The following is a 24055-nucleotide window of genomic DNA, read 5'->3' as shown; positions in this document are numbered from 1 at the left end:
AGATTACGCTCAGAATTTCAAAATTTTCTCTTGAGGCAGCATTTGTCGGGTTTATAGAAATAAGTGTACAAAATTTCATAATTCTAGCCTTCATAGAACCTGAGAAACAGGAACATAAAGTTTGAAAAACTTAATTTTTAGGAAATGCAATTTAAAGTTCAATCAAATTTTTTTTCTTATGTCCCCCCTTCAGAAGGCCCTAGATTTGTATTCAACGTCGTCTTTCGCATGAATACTTCTCTGGTTTCTTGTTTTGTGCCTTCTTTCCTTTACAATTTCTTCAATTGAACTTTCAGCTGCAGAGAGACGTAAATATATTTTTTTCAAGATGCCTTGAGTGAAATTTCCTATGTTAAATCCAATTCTCTCTAATACCTTCATCCTCCCTACGTTCCGGTAATTAAATACAAGGTCTGCATCATAAGTTTCAATTCTGACAACTGTGGTTTTAGAGCATCGTTTCCAAATGAGTGAATATAGAGGCTCACTTTGATTATAGGTTTTACCATGAACACAATTTTTTCTAAAATGAGTACCCCTAGTTGCATACAGGCGTTGATATAAGTCAACGGGGACAGTTCGAAAATGTGTGGCCCGACCTGGACACGAACCCGGGATCTCCTGCGTAGATAGCAGACGCTCAATCCATCTTCTTGTTTTTGATTTTGATCACACTTTGTTCGAAACTGATGGTTGTATTTGTTCGGGGCGGACGTCCTATGACACTTGTTTAAGTTCATCGTTGATACATTAATTCAGTTTTTTATTACAGAGGGCAGCTGACCCTCTGGCCGAACACGGTGAGCTACCGTGCCGGCCTCCATCTGAGCCACCGAGAACACAGATGATAGTGCGACTGCAGGGACTTATCTCTGGCACGCCTCCCATGAGACACACATTCGCAACTCATTGACCCGCACAATATTCATAGTGCCCTTGCCCCATCAAATGGCCCTGTAAGCAGCCAGGAGTATTCATTTCACTGTAATTTCATTCTAACGAGCTGCATGGTCACCGATGGTATCTGTTCTTTCGGACATGTCCGAAAGAACAGGTACCATCTTCATATATCTACTTTGTTATAAGTTCAGGATCGACCAGAAACCTGTAAGTGGGCTTGACAACATCCAGGATATTATCTGGAAGCTTCTCCTTGTTGATGTAGGGGTTGTTATTCGTCCGAGCCTGTATATTGAAGTGTTGCTTCAGAAAGTGGGCGTGGCAGGAAGCTCACGTCAAACGTTTAATTATTCTTCAGGCACTTCGGATGTGACTTCACCGTTGAGACTTTGGGAAATTATTGTCCTTGACTTCTACTATAAATGAAAACAAATTGAGAATTGACGTTTTCGTCAGTTTCATGGACGTCCCGCCTTAAGGGAGCGACTAATATTTTGTGCTGTGAGCTTAGCAGTGCAGCCACCTGCCCGTACAGCGCGCTAGCTTGCGAGACAGGAAGGCCACCCGAGCCAAGGCCGCATCCGCGTGGCGGATTATTGACCGTGACTGATACACCGACCAAGTCAGCATGTAGTTTCTAGGAGGTTCCCCATGCACATTTCCGCAAATGCTGGACTGGTGTCCACTTTTTTCCTCAAAAAGTACGATGCGCAAACAGTTAAAATAAATACACACAAAGAACAGGATTTCACAACTCACAGACAGTTGGCGCACATAACCTGCCTCCATTAAGCGCGTTTCATACGAGCGACTTTCTGGTTATAATAGACTGCCCCAAGTGCGTGCGGCCTTCGTCCTGCGTGTAAATCAGCAGTCATCCACGTCATGAGTGTGCCTAAGTCGTTGGGGATCTGTAGAATGTGCCTGGAGTGTAGTTCTAAATTTTCGAGTCTGTTGCACAGTGCACATGCGCAGAAACAGGGGACTGGCGGCGTCTGCTAACATCGGTAGTGAACCAATTCCGTCCGAGCTCACTACTATTATCAAATCGGTTACTTCAAGGACAGCTCCGAGCCAGAGACCCTGTAGCGCGTATTCCACTGAACCCAAACCACCGGCAATTGCGACGTCAGTGGTGTCAAGCGAGAGCTCATTGGAGGGCAAAGTGGAGGTCTGTTGTTTTTTTCTGATGAAAGCTGGTTCTACCTTGGTGCCAGTGATTGGTCAAGAGGGGGCCAATTGACGGCCTACAACTAACCTGTATGCATGCTAGACACACTGGACCTACAGTTGGAGTTATGGTCTGGGGTGCGATTTCGTATGATAGCAGGAGCACTCTCCTGGTTAACGCATGCGCCCTAACTGCAAATCTGTATGTTATTCACGAACAGTGTTCCAGGGTGGTGCTGGTGGTGGTGGTGGTGGTGGGGGGGGGGGGATGTGTTCCCAATTGGGTAACGCTCGCTCACATACCTCTGCTGTAATCCAATACATGCTCTACAGATTGTCGGCATATTGCCCTGGCCTGATGGATCACCAGATCTGTCCCCAAACTGGCACATATGGGACATCATTGGACGACAACTCCAGCGTCATTCACAACCAACATTAACCATTCCTGTTACTAATCGACCAAGTGCAACAGGCATGGAACTCCATTCGACAAAATGACATCCACCACCTCTGCATTTACATTTAACGTCCTTGCGGTTACATCGGTTCTTAATGTACCATGGCCGTTTACTGATTGGACAAGTCACGTGATATCTGACCTCACTGATAAGAGCGCATACATCACTTAAATCTTCCCTGCCGTCTTCGCAGGTTGTGTGTCAGAGAGACTTCGCAACTTGTTCGTGTGACACAGGTGAAGAACGCGATTTTTTTTCCCTTGTGTGTGGAGCGCTATTGCTACCAGGAAGTTACTTTGTGCAATAGACGAAGCAAATCGAAATGCTAAATCCCCAGTAACGCCATAAACCTCGCATCAGGAAAGAGAACAACTTGCAGAATCGTGAAGGACTTTTTAGGAGCTTGTAGCCTACGCATACAACTGAGTGTCTGTTCCCAGTGAAAGTATCTGTGCAGTCCGATGGTCCGTTAATTTGTCAGCAACGTATCTTTGTATTTATTTATTTGTCACTATTTTATGGCAGTCTTAGTAGAAGGGGAAGAGTATGTAACGATTTCACTTCTAAACAGTTTAGCCCTACTTCATTTGTAGTGTTGTTTACGTTTTGCACCTCTATAATGTAAAAAAAAAATTCTTTCCAGGTAGCATAAGGGTTGATGTGTCTCTTTGCTACCTACTGTGTGCTCTTTATATCCTCACACAGCAGATGCACCACCTGTGTAACAAGGTCCTGGTGCGCGCTATGCACGTCAACGGTCAATAAATTAGCACAAAATATAGTTCATCGGGACTGTTGGGAAGGTTCTTTTGTTGGTACGAGAGAAGCAGCCTCCGCAACAACAGGTGACACGAAGGAAGTGCGGATACGCTCTGTCCCACTAGGTTGGCAAGGGAACGTTATCCGATACACGCGGCGAGAGCAGTAAACGGCGCAGGTAGAGCCGGGGACCCAGAGTTCACGGGGACTCGGTCTGCGTCTTACTGCAGGGCCAACAGCCTCACGTCGTCTGTAGCCCCTGTCTGTCTAGTTTGCTGTAGTCCAAAAGCGGGTAATTCGCATTCCTCTCGATGAAAGAGAGAGAGAGTCGTATGGCGTTGTTAGCTGGGAGACCGCGAGGCAGCGGAAAGGGTTCTCTTCCTTCGCGCACAAGGGCTGGTTTCCTCGCGGTCTGTGACAGTTCTGTATCTGAACTCGGCAAATCGCTGTGAAGTGCTCGGCAGAGGGTTCGTCCCATTGTACCAGTTATTAGGAGTTTTCGCGTTCAGTTCACGTACGGAGCGCGGATGTTAATCACTTACATATGTTACCTAGACAAACGTATTTCCGAAATTTCATTTCTCTACATTAATTATTTTTTGGTGCTTCGATTTTTACCGTCAGTACATATACCGGATGACCAAAAAGTCAGTGTAAATTTGAAAACTGAATAAATCACGGAATAATGTAGATAGAGAGGTATAAATTGATACACATGCTTGGAATGAAATGGCGTTTTATTAGAACCAAAGAAATACAAACGGTCAAAAAATGCCTGACAGATGGCGCTTCATCGGATCAGAATAGCAATAATTAGCATAACAAAGTAAGACAAAGCAAAGATGATGTTTTTTTACAGTAAATGCTCAATATGTCCACCATCATTTCTCAAAAATATCTGTAGTCGAGGAATAATGTTGTGAACAGCACTGAAAAGCATGTCCGGAGTTACGGTGAGGCATTGGCGTCGGATGTTGTCTTCCAGCATCCCTAGAGATGTCAGTCGACCACGAAACACTTGCGACTTCAGGTAACCCCAAAACCAATATCGCACGGACAGAGGTCTGGGGACCTGGGAGACCAAGCAAGACAAAAGTGGCGGCTGAGCACACGATCATCACCAAGCGACGCGCGCAAGAGATCTTTCACCCGTCTAGCAATACTTGTTTTTTTTTTTTTTGGTGCTATTAAAACCCCATGTCTGTCAATTTTTACCTCTCTATCTACATTATGCCATGGATTGTTAAGTTTTCAAATTTATACTGACTTTTTGATCACCCGGTATATCACTTGTGTGTGGATGAGAAAGAAGTGTATGCCTATCACGCGCAAATGGTCGTACTTTATTCACCCAGTATTTGAGAATGTGAGCTCTTAGTGACTAGCAACAAACTTTAGAGATAGCATTAAACCTTTACGAAACTTTCCTCGCCGACAACTCCAAAACTGCCTCATGAAGCATGACGTTTTAATTTATTACTTCTTTACTACTAAACCTATTTGTAACACACTTCTTAGAAAGTAGTCACATATACCGCTGGATGTACCTGCAAAATATGTCATCGTACTACACGTTGTTCAGGAGACAGGACAACCTAATGTTGAGCTGCGTGAAGATGAAACTGCAGCGCGAAATTAGCTAGAAATACAGGTAAATGCGCGTGTAATATGCTAAATACGTGTGAAATAGATTTGCCATGTGCATACACGGGCAGAGGCGTGGGTGAAAAGGTCATCCTAAATCCCTGGAACGATTCAGCCAAATTTGGTGGACATATTAGTTACGGTATAGAAAGAAATACTGTGGGGTTAAGAACCACTAGCCTCCTATTGGGGTGAGTTTGATAATGTGGTCAGAGAGGGGGGAAGGAGATGGACAGCCAATGAGGAGAGGAGGAGGAATTGGGCACAAATAGGGGGAAGAGGAAATGGAAAAAGAGAGAGGAGAGGAACAGATAGACATAGAGAGGGTAGAGGAGTAGATGGATATGGAGAGGGGGAGGAATAGATGTACAGAGAGAGAGAGAGAGAGAGAGAGAGAGAGAGAGAGAGAGAGAGAGAGAGAGAGAGTGAAAGAGAGAGAGAGAGAGAGAGAAGAGGAGATCGACAGAGAGTTGGAAGTGGAGGAGGTGGACAGAGAGAAGGGGGAGGAGGAAATAGACTAATAGAAGAATGGCATAGATAGTACCCAGGCAATGACTGATACACAGCTATGTCTACATATAAGTCTGCAGAGAACAAGAACTCTCGGAACTTTGTTAACAAAGACTTAGTGCAGTGATTTCTGGGTATCCATACACACTACGCAATTATGATCTTTGCTGTGCTAAATAAGTATGTCCTTTTCCGACACATTCTTTAATTCGTCACTCGATCGCGTAAAAATGTTTACCATGAAGTAAATGAGTAAGTTGCGAGCAGTATGAGTTCTGTCAACATTTCCCATTATGTCAAAATTTGGTGTGTCTTTTGTCCGAAGTCGCGCCTTTTGCTGGTCCGGAAGTGACTCGCGCCGCAAATCTTCTAAGAGATAACTTTTGTGATAGGACATACGCGTGGGTAGTGAGTTCTGGGATTAACATTTTTTTTTATAACTCACTGTTTAACCGAGGGTAACACCGCGGGACACAGGTAGTAAACTACGTTTTCATTGCTTGTTCCTAGATTTTGTTGCTACCTGTCGAACTTTTAGTACAAAGGATAATCACTCATAACCTCATTTTCACTACTGAGGTGCCTAGCTGCACAGCAGACAGCCCTCGCACCACACGCAGTTTTGGAGCTGACGAGAAAATGAAAAAGACCACTCGACATAGACGAGACTCGGTACAGGAACGAAACGCCAGGGGCGCTGCAGTACACTCACTTGTCTCGAGTAGTCAGCAGGAACAATAAGACTATCGTTTTAGGCAACTGACAACAGAAACGAGCAGGAAGGATATCTGGCTGCAAAGTTAAATAAATTTGCCAAAGCTCGAGAACAGTAGAGGCAGTAACTAAATGAGGTAAACAGCTAACGAGAATAGATCTTTGTAGACGCCTTTCGGGTTGCGGCCTCGGAACGTCTGTTGACGGTTCGGCTGAAAGTAAAAGTCAGTGATGGACACAGAAATCAGCGGTCAGAAAACGCACAAGAGCAGAAGGCGCTCTGAGTGGTACTCACGTCTTTGTAGATGCGGTACTGGTCGATGGCCCAGACGGTGGGAACGTGCGTCGTCAGCAGCTGCGACAGCGAGACGTGCTTGTTGCAGGCCCGCGCGCAGATGAGCCGCGTCTTGCCTACGGCGGTGTCGCCCACAACCACGCATTTCACCAACTCCTGATGGGGTTGTTCATTATCCATTATCGACAGCCATTACCTAGGCAGCACCTGCAACGAGGCGAGAAACTACAGTCACTCATACCGTACTATATCCGCTAGTGTCTTGTTTGTGTTATTATTAATCATTGTTAATACACTACTGGAAAATGAAGAAAGAACACCAAGAAGTCGCTGACCCAGCAGAGGGAAATTTTTATTGACACACTCTTGAGGACGTACACAACAAACGATCACAGAGAACGAGACATAAGCATATGAGCACACTCGACAGGGTGTGCGAAATATTAGAGCTAGTACCCTGTATACTCTCCTTTTGCAGCTTTGCAGTCTGTTATTCTCCCATGGAGACGATCGTCGTGATGACGAATGTAGTCTTGCGGAATGACTTGCCATGCAGTTTCCACCTGGTGCCTCAGTTTGCCTAGATTTCCTGCAAGACTTGCATACGCCCGCAAGGTGACGTTCCATTCAGTCCCAAACATGCTGAATGGGGGATAGATCTGGGTATCGTGCACACCTTGCAGAGCAAATTGTGGGTGCCACGGGATACGTGTGGATGTGCATTGTCATGTTGGAAGAGGACATTGCCTCGTAGGTGCACGAACGGTAGCACAGCGGGTTGGAGACGCTCTGAATGTACCATGTGCTGTTCGTTGTTCCCTCTACAGTCGCCAGAGTATGGTTCCCCACACCACGATGCCAGGTTGTTGGCCCTGGATGCCTCTGTCGTATACATTCCAGACATTGGTGCTCACCTGCGCGACGCCATACATGCATACGACCGTCACTGACACCAAGGAAGATGCCAGTTTGATCACTGAAGAAACAAATCTCGATTCGTCCTTCCGTAAGCGCATGGCACGATGTTGAGACTTGGGTGGAAGACGCCATAACGGCACTATTTATCGTAGTCCTGCTTCACGCAGACGGTCGCGAATGGTCCCACAGAGCAACGGTGTACCTAATTTGTTACGAACTCGCGGTGCGGTCTGATACGGCACCTCATCAAGACGCGACAATCTTGGCGTGCATCTATGCGTCTCCTCTGTCCGGACCCATGTTAGCATGCATATCCACCTTCTGTTAAACACTGTTGACAAAATCCATACACTTGGATGCCTCTCGTCCCGCGTGTAGCTCAATCCTGAGGTACGACCACGCAGCCGCCCGCAGACGCTTTATACATCTCGCTCAAACTCCGTCAGTCGCACAAACGGATCACACCCACACTGCCATCGCGTACTTACAATGTTGCGCTCACAGACGCGAGCTCCGCATGCTATGGCAAACCGGCTGCTACTAGCTCTGGAGGTGAACGACTGCTGTGAAGCTTGCAACATTCCGTGGCTGATAACGTGGTTCCTGGTTAGGCCGGAGCGCAACGCGCTTGATCATCGCATTAACTGCTCTCTCGTAGTATCCCGGGCAAGTATGACATGCATTAGTCCTCCTGTCAAGGTGTTTCTTTTTCATTTTCCAATAATGTACCGTTACTTAGATTCGAGCCAAACCTTATTGCTCATGGCGCCTTTCGCAACTCGTACAGAGAACAGTCATAAAGTTTAAGTAATTAACTCGAAAAAACACAGTTACATAATTAATTTTTTGTTTGTTTGCAGACACATGTCTGCATCAGTCGTACAGAATCAGATTGTCGCGCCACAGTAACGTAGCACGCCGCTAGAGGCCCAAAATAAAATGTTACAGCTCATTATTCTAGTGGAGTATCGTGCGTTAGTTAGTGTTTTTATACTGAAGGGTCAACGATCCATTGCCCCATCATATGACACAGTGGTCAGATGGCTCAGACGCTGCCAACGTTGTCAATCAAGTCAGAATGAAGTAGCACACCATAACGGGGAATCGCAACGGAAATGGAGACCCTACTGCTCGAAGACTGGGGTTATACAATCGAGGCGATAGCGGAAAAAGTGAAAGCAGTCATGGATCAGTTTTCAGTATGTTACACGACATCTTGAACTATCACTGACTGCTCACGCTAATCCAAAGAGACCGCCGAACCGAAGTAGCAGAGGATAGGTTGCGGCTGTCAAGCCAATCTATGAGGGCTGTCTAAAAGGTTCTCGGCCTCATACAGAGATTGCTGCACTACTCGTGTGATTCCCCCCCCCCCCCCGCCCCCCCTCACGTTGGTTCACGTGGTGGAAGACGCCACACAAAATCGCAAGTCATTCCAGGCATCAGTTGACTGGATGTAGTCGTTCGAAGCACTTGGGATGCGCGTGGCGTTGAAAATAGAAAAATCGAATATCGTCCTGTGATGAAATTCCTCGTAAAAGAAGATTTAACACCGAGTGAAGTTCATTTGCGGCTTGGAAATGTGGTTGATGGCTTTTCACCTTCAGTTTCCACCATGAAGAAATGGACGGCCGAATTTAAATGTGGCTGTAAAAGCGTCCAAGATAATCCACGCGAAGGACATCCAAAAAGTGCACGTTCACCGTAAATCATCGACAAAGTGCAAGATATGATTTTGGAAGGTCGGCGTATAGAGGTGCATGGAATTGCTAATGCTCTAGGGATATCAGAGGAACGGAACACATTGTTAGCATCAAATCAGTGGCGATAGTAACAATCGTAATAAATATCTTGAGTAAGTGACTTAATATGTTGAGAAATGTCGAAACAAATTATTATAAAAGAATAATGATGTCGGGCTAATTTATGTGGCTCTAAGACCATATATACTCTGATCAAATGTGTCCAGTCAACCCTACGTAATGCGAAAGTGACCCTAGATGTAAAAAGTGGCAGCCCCGCCAGTATAAAAGGAGTCGGGGAGTACTGTGTTGTCAGTAGAGAATCAGTAGCAGCAGAATGAGTGGCAGTACGTGGACTAGTCACTGGTTGTCACCTGAGTAACAAATCCACCAGGGACACTTCAATCCTTCTGAAGTCGACCGTTGGTGATGTGATTGTGAAATGGAAATGCGCAGCAAAAATCAACGTCAAACCAAGGCCAGCCAGACTTCACATATTGACGGACAGGGACAGTCAAGCATTGCAGAGGGTGGTTGTAAAAAATCGCAAGAAATCGGCCGAAGGAATTACTCGTGAGTTCCAAACTGCTACCAGCCGTCCAGTTAGCACAGTGACTGTCCGTTGAATGGGGTACAATGGTCGACCACCTTCTCATAAGCCACACATTTCTTTAGGTAATGCTCAGCCACGCTTGAAGTGCTGAAGAGTGACATCACTGGACAGTGAATGACTGGAAGAGTGATTCGGATTGGTGCAACACGCTATATCCTGCGGCAAAGCCATGGAATGGTTTGGGTTTGGCGAATGCCTGGAGAATGTGCAATGAAAATACTGCAGTACGGAGGACATGGTGTCCGGTAACGGCTTCTTTTTGTGATTAGGATGTGGTCGCCAAATTGCACGACATTTGGAAGGATGTACTACGTTCAGCAGAGGAACAGTTCGGATACGATGACTGTATAAGTATGACAATGCGCCATGTCATAAAGCAGCACATTTGAGACACTGGTTTGAGGGCAGTAACATTCCTGAAACGGACTGGTCTTCTCAGAGTCCCGACCTGAAGCCGATGGAACAACGCTGGGATGAGTTAGTACGTCGGCCTCGCTCCAGACCTCAGGGGCCAACATCACTCCCTTCTTCTTTAGTTTCGGCTCTCGAGGAAGAATGGTCATTCCTCCGCAGACATTCAGGCACTTCACTGAAAAATCTCTGTTGATTCAAAATGGACAGGGGACATCGACCGGGTAAGTGATTGTAAACATCAGTGACTCTCCAACAGACGTTTAACTGAGCTGTTATTGTATTTTATTTTGAAGGCTACCGGTTATGGCATTCCACTATGCCATCTTCAGGCCCCCAACGCATTTCTCCAAATAAACGATGTCATGATGATGATGATGAATTCCCATACTCAGAGGAGCGTAGGGGACGATGCGGGAGACTCGCAGCGCCGACTAGGCAAAATCCTAGCGGAGGTGGTTTGCTATTGCCTTCCTCCGACCGTAATGAGGATGAATAATCATGATGAAGACGACAAAACAACACCCACTCATCTCGAGGCAGGGAAAATCCCTGACCCCGCCGGAACCATGAGCTGCCGATGACATATATTGCCAAAAATCCCTGGGTGTTGAGAATTGAACCGTATGACTAGTACTATATGACATTATCGTTTCTTTGGAAAGACGCATATGGGATCTGAAAATGGCATAATGGAATGCTGAAACTTGTACCCTTCAAAATAAAACAAAACAATAGCTCAGTTACACGGCTGTTGGAGAGTTTAACTGATATTGATAATCAGTGAAAAATCTCCCCAGCAAAATCCAAGCCGTCGTAAAAGTAACATGTGGACAGAGGCCACACGAAGTCCACTAATAAGAGTCTGGCTTCTCTAATTTCGGTAGTGTAATATCAGTCAATCCATTAAATGTATATACATTTCGAACAACTTTCAGCTGCGATCTAACGACATTCAAAAGCTTCGGAGCAAATCTTACGTTGTACAGAAGTCATGTAACGTGAGAGGCAAGAATCCTACTCTGGGGCATCTCGGTGCTCGCTTCATAGAAATTCCTACTCTTTGCCCAAGACGAACGGCGATCAGTCTTTGGAATCCTTTGTAATAGCGAAGTATACAAGAGTTTAAGGTGAAACAAATGTAACTATGGATGCCAGACAGGGATTTATCGAAAAAATCCTGAGCAGTTCACTCATGAAAGAGATGGCTTACGAAACCAGTTCTTATGTATTATTTATCGGTCTGAGACCCTTATCGCACTGGGTTATCGGAAAAGAGATAGATAGATAGATAGATAGATAGATAGGTAGATAGAGAGAGAGAGAGAGAGAGAGAGAGAGAGAGAGAGAGAGAGAGAGAGAGAGAGAGAGAGAGAAGGAGAGAGGGAGAGTTCCGAGAACGCAAGTTCCGAGTCACGGATATATTCATTCCTCTAGGAATACCCAGCATAATGGCCACGAGGCAAAAGTTCTAGAAATTACTGCGTACACCGGTGGACGCCGACAGTCTATTATTCAGCGAGCTGAACGAGAAAGAAGGGGAGGACGAGCGGTGTTGCATCATGTATCCTCCGCCAAACACTGTGCGCTGGTTTGTGGAACATGTATGTAGGCTTACATTTGATATTCAAGGAACTCATACATATGACGATGGTGTTTACAGAAAAGCAAAGTTGCTTCTTTTCAATTTTCTGTATCTATAGCTGCGTTTATTACTTGACAAAATATGTCTCCACACAAATTAAAACGTTGACAAAACCTGCTTCAAAAAATAGAAAGTACTAAATTAAGATTGACCTTGAATACATTTTATGACATAGTTTTATGGACATGAAATGCCGAAAAGGATTTATACCGGCAACTTCCCTGAGAGGTGTAGCTGTTTTCTTATATGGCTCCAGTAGTGTTAAGAACAGAGTTTTGAATACCGTTTTCAGTCTCACAACTATGATAGCGACTATTAAAAATATATTAATTTGAAACAACTGTTGCTGTCGAGAAACTGCTTACTGGTTACAAATCACTAAGTAATGCTTTTATTATGGCACTGTAAAGATTGGAAGTTGCTTAGTCTTTTGACTACCTAAAGGTGTGAGACAACGTTTCTATTGTTACCTATATGAGGCTACACGTTTTTCAACTATGATTTAAGTACCTTTCCTTTAGGAAACAGACTAGTAAAGTTGTTTTGCATGTCTTTTATGTGTACTGTTGAATGTTACACATGATTTTCTCCATCTCCATAAATGCATAAAAAGGTTTCCCACGTGCTACAAGCGTTTGTTCATGTACTTAAGTAGCTGTTATGATTACCATCAATAACCTAGTAATGTTTGGCGTATTACTATGTGAACTTGTTTACTCCTAAGTACGATGTATTTGACTCACTACCGTAATTTCACTTTCACTTTATTCTGTTTCGAAGTAGCTTTTCTTATAAATACCAGTTGGGCTCTGTTTCAATGAATAAAGAATGCAGTATACAGCTTGTTTGCTAGGTAAGATGATTTTATGTTAGTGACCTATGCATATTGGATACATAATGCTTCTTATGTTTTAATAGATACATTTGGAGAAAATCACTTAATTATTACTTTCGAATAATTATTTATCGTTATCACCGGTATTGTATGACCTTGAAGATTCATTATACCATCTCTACATCGAATGAAAGGTCTAATTCCGCTTACGTGATACCAAATGAAATGTCATTTGTAAATATGAAGAACGTGGTTGACTGCAGGAATTTTGGGAAAGTGTGTTTCGTACATAAGGGAGAGCCGGCATATAGGACGCTGGTGCGACCTATTCTTGACTTCTGAAATTTTCCCGGCGTATTTGTTCTTCTAATAATTTCCGGGTATGCAGCCGGATCCCGTCGACATTCTGCAGAATGTCGACGGGATCCGGCTGCATACCCGGAAATTATTAGACGACCTATTCTTGATTACTTCTAGAGTGCCTGGGATCGGCACCATTGGTCCGCAGCTCGTGGTCGTGCGGTAGCGTTCTCACTTTCTGCGCCCGGGTTCCCGGCGTGGTCAGGGATTTTGTCTGCCTCGTGATGACTGGGTGTTGCGTGATGTCCTGAGGTTAGCTAGGTTTAAGTAGTTCTAAGTTATAAGGGACAGATGACCATAGATGTTAAGTCCCATAGTGCTCAGAGCCATTTGAACCATTTGATCCGCACCAGGTCTGATGAAACAGTTGACAGGCGGGATGGGATGGTAGATTTGTTACCAGTAGGTTCGAATAACACGCAGATACTGCGGAGATACTTTGTGAACTCAGATGTGAATCCCTGGAGTGAAGGCGACATTCTTTTCGAGGAATACTACTGAGAAAATTTAGAGAACTGGAATTTGAAACTGACTGCGGAATGATTTTACTGTCGTCAACATACACTTCGCGTAAGGACCACGGCGATAAGATATGAGGAATTAGAACTCATACAGAGGCATATATACACTCGTTTTTCCCTCTGTCTGTCTACGAATGGAACAGGAAAGGAAATGACTAGCGTGTACATGATACCCTCTGCCAAGCACCTTACGGTTGCTTTCGGTGTATGAATGTAGATGCAGATGTAGAAGTAGAGGGTAGGTGCCAGCCGGCCGGTATGACCGAGCGTTTCTAGGCGCTTCAGTCCGGAACCACGCTGCTGCTACGGTTGCAAGTTCGATTCCTGTCTCGGGCATGGATGTGTGTGATGTCCTTAGGTTAGTTAGGTTTAAGTAGTTCTAAGTCTAGGGGACAGATGACGTTAGTTGTTAAGTCTCATAGTGCTTAGAGCCATTTGAACCATTTTTGTAGGTGCCATTCTCCATTGAGCACCCCTTCTGAAACGGAGTTGTGATATACTAATTATTCCATTATAGTCATCATCTAGTTGAGAAAATACTTCACAGTACATAAGTTTCTAAAAATTTATATTCGGCGATGTTGATAATCCTGTCACTTTTGAAGGAAATGGGTTCGGTAATAGTCTGTATTTTGCCTTTCTTATCTCAGCTATCATATTATTTTGTATGTGAGAACAAAAGTTGCGTGTTCTACAGGAAATACCAACGTTCTGTATAATTCCCTTTTAGATATAATCTGGTATTTTTAATTTCAGAAGAGACTTCCAGTTGATTAAATCTTTTTTAAAAGTGATTTTTAAGACACTTTCTTTTGTCTCTGAGATGATTTGAAGCGAAGGGTAGTCGCTTTATTCTAGAGTTCCTCCTACAGGGAATTCCCTGACACAAGTAAAATAAAAATAACAAATTAGAGAAAATCCAGATTAACGGTCTATATTCAAACGAAGTTCTTGGAGGCTCATTTAAATTTCAAAACCCTTTAATCCATAGAAAGTCCTTGAGTAAAATCTTAAGACAGTATGATGAGCGACAATGATAAAATTCTGAATATATGTTTATAAATAAGGTCCAGTGGAAAACTTCAACCCGAGATAGTGCTCTACCAGCAAGCAGTTGCCTTTAGTATAGTCACTACGTTGAACCGTCAATAGTTGTCATTTTAACGCACTGAAAGCGAGCATACAAGGAGAAGCAGTATGTCAGTACCATCCAGGCAACGGCGAAAAAAAAAAAGCATTTGACCTGGCCATTATATTGCTTTGACTTGCGACATAATTATGAGGTGAGGTGAAGATATCTATAGGCTACGACACGTGTTTGTATCGTGATTGCTACTATCAGCTAAAATATTTTTTTTATTTCATCGCTTGATTTATGAAACATTCTTTCTTATTGTAGCTAGTGCTAGTATTGGAATATCGATTTGTGTCAAGAGATTGGGGAACATCCTAATTGTATAAAATGCATATTTGAACCATCAACTGTTTTTATTTTAAACCTAAATTCTATCTCTTTCAGTCTTGGACCGTATTGACGGATGAAGGGTTAAAATGGTTTAAGAGACCATACTGCATTAATCATTTCTTAAAATGTGTAGTGAATGCCATGAATGTAAATAAATTAAACGTCGTGTGACTAGAGCCTCCCGTCGGGTAGACCGTTCGCCGGGTGCAAATCTTTCGATTTTACGCCACTTCGGCGACTTGCGCGTCGAGGGAGATGAAATGATGGTGAGTAGGACAACACAACACCCAGTCCCTGAACGGAGAAAATCTCCGACTCAGCCGGGTATCGAACCCGGGTCCCCTAGGATTGACATTCTGTCGAGCTGACCACTTTTTTTTGTAATCTCATTTTGTTCGTTATAGTTCGCTGCAATTGTTCGTGGCGGACGTCCCCTGACGCCTGTTGATGTTTGTTATTGATCCATACACTCAGTTTTTTTATTGCAGAGGGCAGCTAACCCTCTGACCGAATACGCTGAGCTACCGTGCCGGCGATCATTCAGCTACCGGGGACGGACGCCATGAATGTAAATATATGAGACAGGACTTTAAAAGCAAACATCCGAATTCTAAATGTGTACAAAGCAGTACTGCTCTGTATACATATATAATTCGGATGTTTGCTTTTAAAGTCCTGTCTCATGGCGTGCACAACACATTTTAAGTAATGAATAATGCTATATGGCGGCTTAAACCACTTTAACCCTTCATCCGTGAAGATGGTCCAAGACCGAAACCGGTAGAATTTCGGTTTACAATAAAAACAGCTGATGGTTCAAACATGCATTTTATACATTACTTAACGACTGTTGGCATTCATCTTCCAAAATGATTATAACATCCTAATTGTCTGTGAGTATTATGAGGAATGTTTATGCCGTTGAGCTGATGTGGCGCTAATGGGTTGATTCTTCCGGCTTTAATGCTGAGCTGTAAGGGGAAAATTTACAGTCTGTAATTCATAAGATGTGGCTATTATGCTTAAATGTCATAAATAGCTTATCTCCAATGTGTTTTAGGCGTGAGTGGTGAGAGTGTAAAAATATGTGAGCACAGAGCTTGAGTATATCTTGAGGTAATCTCACATGTATTTTTTTTAAATATGTATTTCCTATAAAAAAAAGTGTGTGCACCTCTCGTCGTTTTATCTATGTCAAGTCCCCGTAATATTTGCGATTGTTTCTTAATAGCACTGTGCCGGCGTACGACACTTTGTTGACAGAGTTCTGAGATGTCTCCGCAGGACGACTTTTCCTTTTGTTACTGCCATTTTTCAGCGAAACACACTTTATATAAGAGTGTTAAGATGAAAAGTACGAAATGTCGTATCAACCAAACCGGTCGAAATTTGCATATTATGCCGCAGTGGGATAAGGAGTAAGACATCTAGGGTCACGAACGTAGTGTCCGGCGTGGCCTTGCGCAACTTTGAAGCTGTGCCCTCAGAAGGAAAATTGTTGCTCACCGTCTTTTCGAAGTCCGATACTCACCAAATTTCTCGAGCACGTAAAAGTATTAACAGTGATGTATACTGTGAGACACTCCATAGCCTAAGCAAATCTAGGAAGAGTGAACGATCTGGGCTGGTTACAGGGGGAGTGGTTCTGCTCCACGATAACGCGCGTCCACACGTCTCCAAGGACACACACAGTGTAATTCCAAGATCAAGTGGGAGCTGCTTCAGCATCCGCCTTACAGCCCGGAAGTATACGGTGCAACTGTTTGACTAAGTGAAGTATTCAAGACATTCTCCAGAATGTCTTCAAGAAGACAACAGTTTCTGCAAAGTGTACTCTGCACAACTAGACTCCCGAAGAAAAACGACGACGCGTGGACGCCTGCCGCGACTTGACTGAAATGAAAAATGCGGACTGTCCTTTTCTGGAAAACTAACCTACCGTAAAACGTCAAAGTGCATAAAGGGACTCGGATGGTTCGTCAGGGTCGAAAAAGGTGCGAATGTGATGCACGGGGTGAACAACATCCCACAGAAGGACTTTCCTGGGTTGTATGACTCTTCAGTGCGTTGTACTCACATGGGGGAGACTACGTAGAACAGCTGAAGCATGAAAACCACCGTCTTAATCTTTCTCTATTTTTTACTAAGCCAGTATGGAATTTTATGGACGGTCGGTGTACAAAACCTTACGAAAACCAAAAGAATAGGCTAACTGCAATGGAAGAAATACATGTACAGAACAGGAACAACAAAAATACTTTATTTACTTCAACACAACTGGATTACGTGTCTACACAGCAAAACATAATTAAGTTGTTGCTAAGTTTACGACCACCACTCCAGTTTCGGAAACTAAGTTCTCGCGCGTCTCTCTCCTGTCTGGGATCGAAAAAGCAAAGCTGGCCGTTGTGGCAGAGCGGTTCTAGGCGATTCAGTCCGGCACCGCGCTGCTGCTACGGTCGCAGGTTCGAATCCTGCCTCGGGCATGGATGTGTGGAATGTCCTTAGGTTAGTTAGGTTTAAGTATTTGTAAGTCTATGGGACTGATGACCTCAGATGTTAAGTCCCATAGTGCTTAGAGCCATTAGAACCATTTTTTTTGTTTTGAAAAATCAGATATTCAATTTTCTGTTAATACTTCTCTCCGTTAATTCGGTGTGTCCGAGCTTTCTATCAGCTAGTCACAGACGCTCCAACTTGACCTAAGAAACTCCCTTTGCTCACAAGTTTGAGGCTTATCGCCGTTTTCCTGTTTTTAAAGAATTTTCTTAACTTTTGGACACTATTGGATTAAAAAGTCTTGTTGAATTCTGCCGCCGATGTATTAGTGTTTCAAAAAGAAAGTGTGATACAAGACTCGAAGAAGACATCATCAGCACTAATAGAGGACGAAACCCGTTCCTGTGTTACCTTATCGTCAGTCGGTCGTTATAAAGAACCTTACACGTAATGTGACACAAGCGACTACAGAACGCGATCAACGTCCTCCAACACCAATCAGCTTCTGATGTCGCCCCTGCAATAGCCATCTTGTTTAACCTTTGAATCCTATGACTTCTTGTACTTTGCGTTCTCCAGAGTTCCTGTTTAGTTACTTACACGATTGCTATGTACTGCACTTCCTCACTCTCCTTTTTGATTTATTCTTAACCAGTATTATGAGACGTGTAGGCTGCGCAATTCAGCAGTGATGTCCCTATCTTCGGCTAAGAGGGTCACATCATCTGTGAAATTCAGTATTGTTATAATTTTCTCTCACGTTTCTTTATCCCTCTGTAATTTTATTTCGCTTTCTATGTTACTTTTTCAGCATATAAGTTTAACAGAGTTAGAGACAATGTGCTGTCTTGGTACGTACTGTTCTTAACACCATCTTGTCTTTCATGATGTTCCATCTGTATTACATAAAATTTTAGTGTTCCATACTACTACAAACAATGGAAATCAGACATAATACAGTTGCAGGAGGGGTGTTATAAAGAAAGGTGCGAAACAACATTGTAGGTGTAATTGAAATCTTTATTCAGAAGTAATCACCACAGGCGCAAGCACAACGGTCCCAATGTTTCACGAGGCGAAGGATTCACTGATCCCACAATTCCTGTCGCTGTGACAGGAGCCAGTCCTCCACTGAGTCCTTCAGTTCGTCGTCAGAGTTGAAGCGCTTCTCTTTGAGATTTTTTTTTCGGTTTATGCAACATGTCACGCAAGCATAAAGAGATGTACAAATGCGTACTTTACGCTATATAGTGCGTTTTAAGAATTAACAAGCCTCTGTGAGTGCTATGTATGCGAACATGCCCATGTCCACAAGCTGATTTTAACTGTAAGTGGTCTCACTATCGACGAACCTATGTATAATGCACTGTATTTTATCCATCTTAATGACAACATGGTTGTTGTTGTTGTTGTTGTTGTTGTGGCCTTCAGTCCTGAGACTGATTTGATGCAGCTCTCCATGCTACTCTATCCTGTGCAAGCTTCTTCATCTCCCAATACGCACTGCAGCTTACATCCTTCTGAATCTGCTTAGTGTATTCATCTCTTGGTCTCCCTCTACGATTATTACCCTCCACGCTGCCCTCCAATGCTAAATTTGTGATCCCTTGATGCCTCAGAACATGTCCTACCAACCGATCCCTTCTTCTTGTCAAGTTGTGCCACAAACTCCTCTTCTCCCCTATTCTATTCAATACCTCCTCATTAGTTATGTGATCTACCCATCTAATCTTCAGCATTCTTCTGTAGCACCACATTTCGAAAGCTTCTATTCTCTTCTTGTCCAAACTATTTATCGTCCATGTTTCACTTCCATACATGGCTACACTCCGTACAAATACTTTCAGAAACGACTTTGTCACACTGAAATCTATACTCGATGTTAACAAATTCCTCTTCTTCAGAAATGCTAGAAATGTAGGTTTGCCTTTCCTTAATCTTTCTTCTAAGATAAGTCGTAGGGTCAGTATTGCCTCAAGTGTTCCCATATGTCTACGGAATCCAAACTGATCTTCCCCGAGGTCGGCTTGTACCAGTTTTTCCATTCGTCTGTAAGGAATTCGCGTTAGCATTTTGCAGCCGTGACTTATTAAACTGATAGTTCGGTAATTTTCACATCTGTCAATGCCTACTTTCTTTGGGATTGGAATTATTATATTTTTCTTGAAGTCTCAGGGTGTTTCGCCTGTCTCATACACTTTGCTCACCAGATGGTAGAGTTTTGTCATGACTGGCTCTCCCAAGGCTGTCAGTAGTTCTAATGGTATGAGATACTAAATCAAAATGGAACACTTTTTGTAACAAATATTTTTTGAAGAATAGAAGATCACTGTTACAACTGTCGAAACAGATTAATAACAATAATACAATCTCTTCGATTGAAAGTTTTTTTCCAAGATAGATCGCTCGTTGTAAGTTCTCAATATCAGAAAATTCGGATTGATTTAGAAGTGTTGCTCCATTGTGTTGGTGACAACAACGTTAACACTCTACGGGCTCTCGTCCACTATTCAACACCTCCCGCTCACAACTTACTGGTCAAATGCACATCTTCTGTTGGGTTGTTAGTTCAAGCTACCACCGCAGATACTGCGCTGACGTTGCCTATAAGCCCGAAAATAAAAAAGCATGGGACGTTTTGGACAGACGTTGTGTATGTTTTATTGTGGCTGAGCATATCCAATTGATAACTTCCGGTGTATTTCTCAGACAAAACTAATGATCCACTGATCTCCGAGGCTGAAGTAGCACAGGGCTCAAGAAAATCCAGTAAACTGACAACCATCGTTTCACTAGTTTGTGAAGGTTACGTCTGGCTGGTAACCCAGTCCTCGAGGTTTAGAGAAGACTAAACAGCTGCAGGATAGTTTTTAAGTTTATTGAGGCCTGTGGGTAGTGCCCCAAGAAAGAGTACGCGGCGTTAAAGAACATGCCTATTACAGAGTTATAATGGGTGAGATACCGTGTTAACTGGGCGTACTGTTAAGGCCCAGAAGCGAGATGTGCAGCAACCACTCGTGTGACTTTCCAGAGATGCAGTTTATTTAGAGATCCATTTCTTGAACAATAATAGTCGTCCGTGAAGAGTAGAGGCGGATGTGTTTTCCGCACGTTGTACTGGTTGCACCGGACAGCGAAATATCCAGATCTGAAACCTATAGGGCAACGGTCGCCAGACTGCGGCTCGATTCAAACATCCATGCAGCCCGCGTTTCTCAACCGTATTTTATAACAATGTGCGTCAAGCGAGTAACAGCCGAATCCAAAAATCTCGACTAACGTTAAGAGGTTCTTAAAACTGCAGTTTTCTTTGCACAGTAGCAAACGAAAATACTTAGAGGGATAGCAATATTTCAAGATGTGCTTTACTTTAATTGACATTGGTGAATTCTTCTTGGGCTAAGTAAAGTTTTCATCTTACAACAGAGGCATAGCATTATGCAGCGCGGCCGCTGCAGGCTTAATACACACATAAAAAAATTGCATCACCTCGGTTCCGAGAGTTCCGCAACCTCTACAGAAAACTGGAATAGAGATCAACATGAACACCATTTCCGACCTTTGTACTGTTCATAAAAAACCACACATTGCATGTTGCACCACCGTACAGCGAGGCCTTCTGAGGTGGTGGTGCAGATTTCTGTAAACACCGGTACCTCTAATACCCTGCAGCACGTCCTCCTGCATTAATGCATGCCTGTATTCGTCGTGGCGTACTATCCACAAGTTCATCAAGGCACTGTTGGTCCATATTGTTCCATTCCACAACGGAGATTCGGCGTGGTTGGTGGGTCACGTCGTCCATAAACAGCCCTTTTCAGTCTATCTCAGGCATCCTCGATATCGTTCATGTCTGGAGAACATGCTAGCCACTCAAGCATGTCGTTATCCTGAAGGAAGTCATTCACAAGAGGTGCACGATGGGGGCGCGAATTGTCGTCCATGAAGACGAAAGCCTCGCTAATATGCTGCCGATATGGTTGCACTATCGGTCGGAGGATGGCATTTACGTATCGTACAGCAGTTGCGGCGCCTTCCATGGCCACCAGCGGCTTTCGTCGGCCCCACATAGTGCCACCCCAAAACAGCAGGGAACCTCCACCTTGCTGCACTCGCTGCAGGCGTTCAGCCTGGCCGGTGTGCCTCCAGACACGTCTCCGACTATTGTGTGGTTGAAGGCATATGCGACACTCATCGGTGAAGAGAACGTGATGCCAATCCTGAGCGGTCCATTCGGCATGTTGTCGGGCCCATCTGTATCGCACTGCATGGTGTCGTGGTTGCAAAGATGGACCTCGCCACGAACGTCGGAAGTGAAGTTGCGCATCATGCAGCCTATTGCACGCAGTTTGAGTCGTAACACGACGCCCTGTGGTTGCGCGAAAAGCATTATTCAACATGTTGGAGTTGCTGTGCGGGTTCCTCCGAGCCATAATCCGTTGGTAGCGGTTACTCACTGCGGTAGTGGCCCTTGGAATAGATTTTTTCGCATTTGTTACCTATTCTTGAAATGGATACAAATATGTTCGTTTTCAGAGCTAGTCTAATGATATATTTTGGACACTTGTAAGGCTAACACCTGGTAGTTAACCCTTACTTCATTCTCATGCTTCTGACATCCTGTTCAGGAATTATGGCTCCATTTTTATTTTATGATACTGACTTGTGGACACTGATACATGTATAGCTCTTTCACAAAGTGAGTTTCATGCAGGAGTTGAACGCTTCTATCCAAACAAAGCAACGAGAGTAAGAATTTGCTATGTAAAGAATATCGTATTTATAAAGCACCGAGAGCTGATGCTGAAATAAACCTTTATTCACGCCTTCAAAAGTAAAATGCATTAAAAAAGTTACTACACGTTTATATTCAGATTCTATTCTCCTGTGTGGAGTGTGTGCTGCATATGCAGAGTGCGCTAAACAGAAGAGCATGTAAACTAAACTTACACAGTGTACTAAGATCATCTAACTATATTAATGCATTTTGTTGTTGGCGGCAGTTTCAGTGATGCAAGATGATTTTATACTTTACTTTACAAACGGCACGTTGCGAATGGTATCGTACACGCAGATGTAAATAATTTTATCTTAGCTGATAATGCCCGAATGGGTAAACTGGTTGTGAATAAAACTTCATTTCATCAGCAGCTCGCGTAGGATCGTAGATGTGACTGTCTTCAGACATTTTCGAGCGTGAGACAGCGGCTGCACAAAACGAATTGCTAACACAATCCGCAGTCAGTCAATGCGAAGGGACATAACGAGGCTGTAGACTGTGGGAACTGGAAGAAAACGCCACCGGCGCTTTGCGACGAAACCAGTGCGCGGCATTAGTGCCGTATTGTTCGCCGGCTTTTGTACCCTGCGAGGCGTCAGGAGAACCTGCAAACGGTTGCTGCCGAAAGCACTCCGGAAGTATCGGGTTTTATTATTGCGGTAATATTTGCCACGATTGCCTATTGTGCGCGTCGCTGTAGAGTCAGACTACCAGGTATGGTTTATATTCGCGGCAGATATTCTTTCCCGGCTTCTCTACGTTTAAGCTTGTCTTTCCATAAATCGTTCCTCGCTGAGTTTGACGAACACTGTGTAAAACGCATCTATAAGGATAGCCTTAATGAAATTCGAATTTTCAGTTTTGAATCGAAACCATACATATTATAAAAATCGATGTACTTATATACACTCCTGGAAATGGAAAAAAGAACACATTGACACCGGTGTGTCAGACCCACCATACTTGCCCCGGACACTGCGAGACGGCTGTACAAGCAATGATCACACGCACGGCACAGCGGACACACCAGGAACCGCGGTGTTGGCCGTCGAATGGCGCTAGCTGCGCAGCATTTGTGCACCGCCGCCGTCAGTGTCAGCCAGTTTGCCGTGGCATACGGAGCTCCATCGCAGTCTTTAACACTGGTAGCATGCCGCGACAGCGTGGACGTGAACAGTATGTGCAGTTGACGGACTTTGAGCGAGGGCGTATAGTGGGCATGCGGGAGGCCGGGTGGACGTACCGCCGAATTGCTCAACACGTGGGGCGTGAGGTCTCCACAGTACATCGATGTCGCCAGTGGTCGGCGGAAGGTGCACGTGCCCGTCGACTTGGGACCGGACCGCAGCGACGCACGGATGCACGCCAAGACCGTAGGATCCTACGCAGTGCCGTAGGGGACCGCACCGCCACTTCCCAGCAAATTAGGGACACTGTTGCTCCTGGGGTATCGGCGAGGACCATTCGCAACCGTCTCCATGAAGCTGGGCTACAGTCCCGCACACCGTTAGGCCGTCTTCCGCTCACGCCCCAACATCGTGCAGCCCGCCTCCAGTGGTGTCGCGATAGGCGTGAATGGAGGGACGAATGGAGACGTGTCGTCTTCAGCGATGAGAGTCGCTTCTGCCTTGGTGCCAATGATGGTCGTATGCGTGTTTGGCGCCGTGCAGGTGAGCGCCACAATCAGGACTGCATACGACCGAGGCACACAGGGCCAACACCCGGCATCATGGTGTGGGAAGCGATCTCCTACACTGGCCGTACACCTCTGGTGATCGTCGAGGGGACACTGAATAGTGCACGGTACATCCAA

At 44.3% G+C, this 24055-nt stretch overlaps 1 protein-coding gene across 11 annotated transcripts in view; it reads right to left on the bottom strand.

The window, feature by feature from the left end:
- The window catches only part of LOC126355206 (rho-related BTB domain-containing protein 1), a 1271465-nt gene that overhangs the window by 180483 nt on the left and 1066927 nt on the right, over positions 1 to 24055 (bottom strand). For 9 of the 11 annotated variants that reach the window (XM_050005446.1, XM_050005447.1, XM_050005450.1 and 6 more), the window contains one exon: positions 6454 to 6660. In XM_050005446.1, coding sequence (XP_049861403.1) covers positions 6454 to 6633 — 180 coding nt within the window. In that variant the 5' untranslated portion in view covers positions 6634 to 6660. The remainder of the gene's footprint in view (positions 1 to 6453; positions 6661 to 24055) is intronic. The other 2 variants (XM_050005445.1, XM_050005441.1) reach the window with 1 other exon arrangement.

The sequence above is a fragment of the Schistocerca gregaria genome, chromosome 3 (assembly GCF_023897955.1).
Source record: "Schistocerca gregaria isolate iqSchGreg1 chromosome 3, iqSchGreg1.2, whole genome shotgun sequence".
Classification (NCBI taxonomy): domain Eukaryota; kingdom Metazoa; phylum Arthropoda; class Insecta; order Orthoptera; family Acrididae; genus Schistocerca; species Schistocerca gregaria.
Note: the sequence above shows the minus strand (reverse complement) of the source record. Positions and strands in the feature narration are given on the sequence as shown.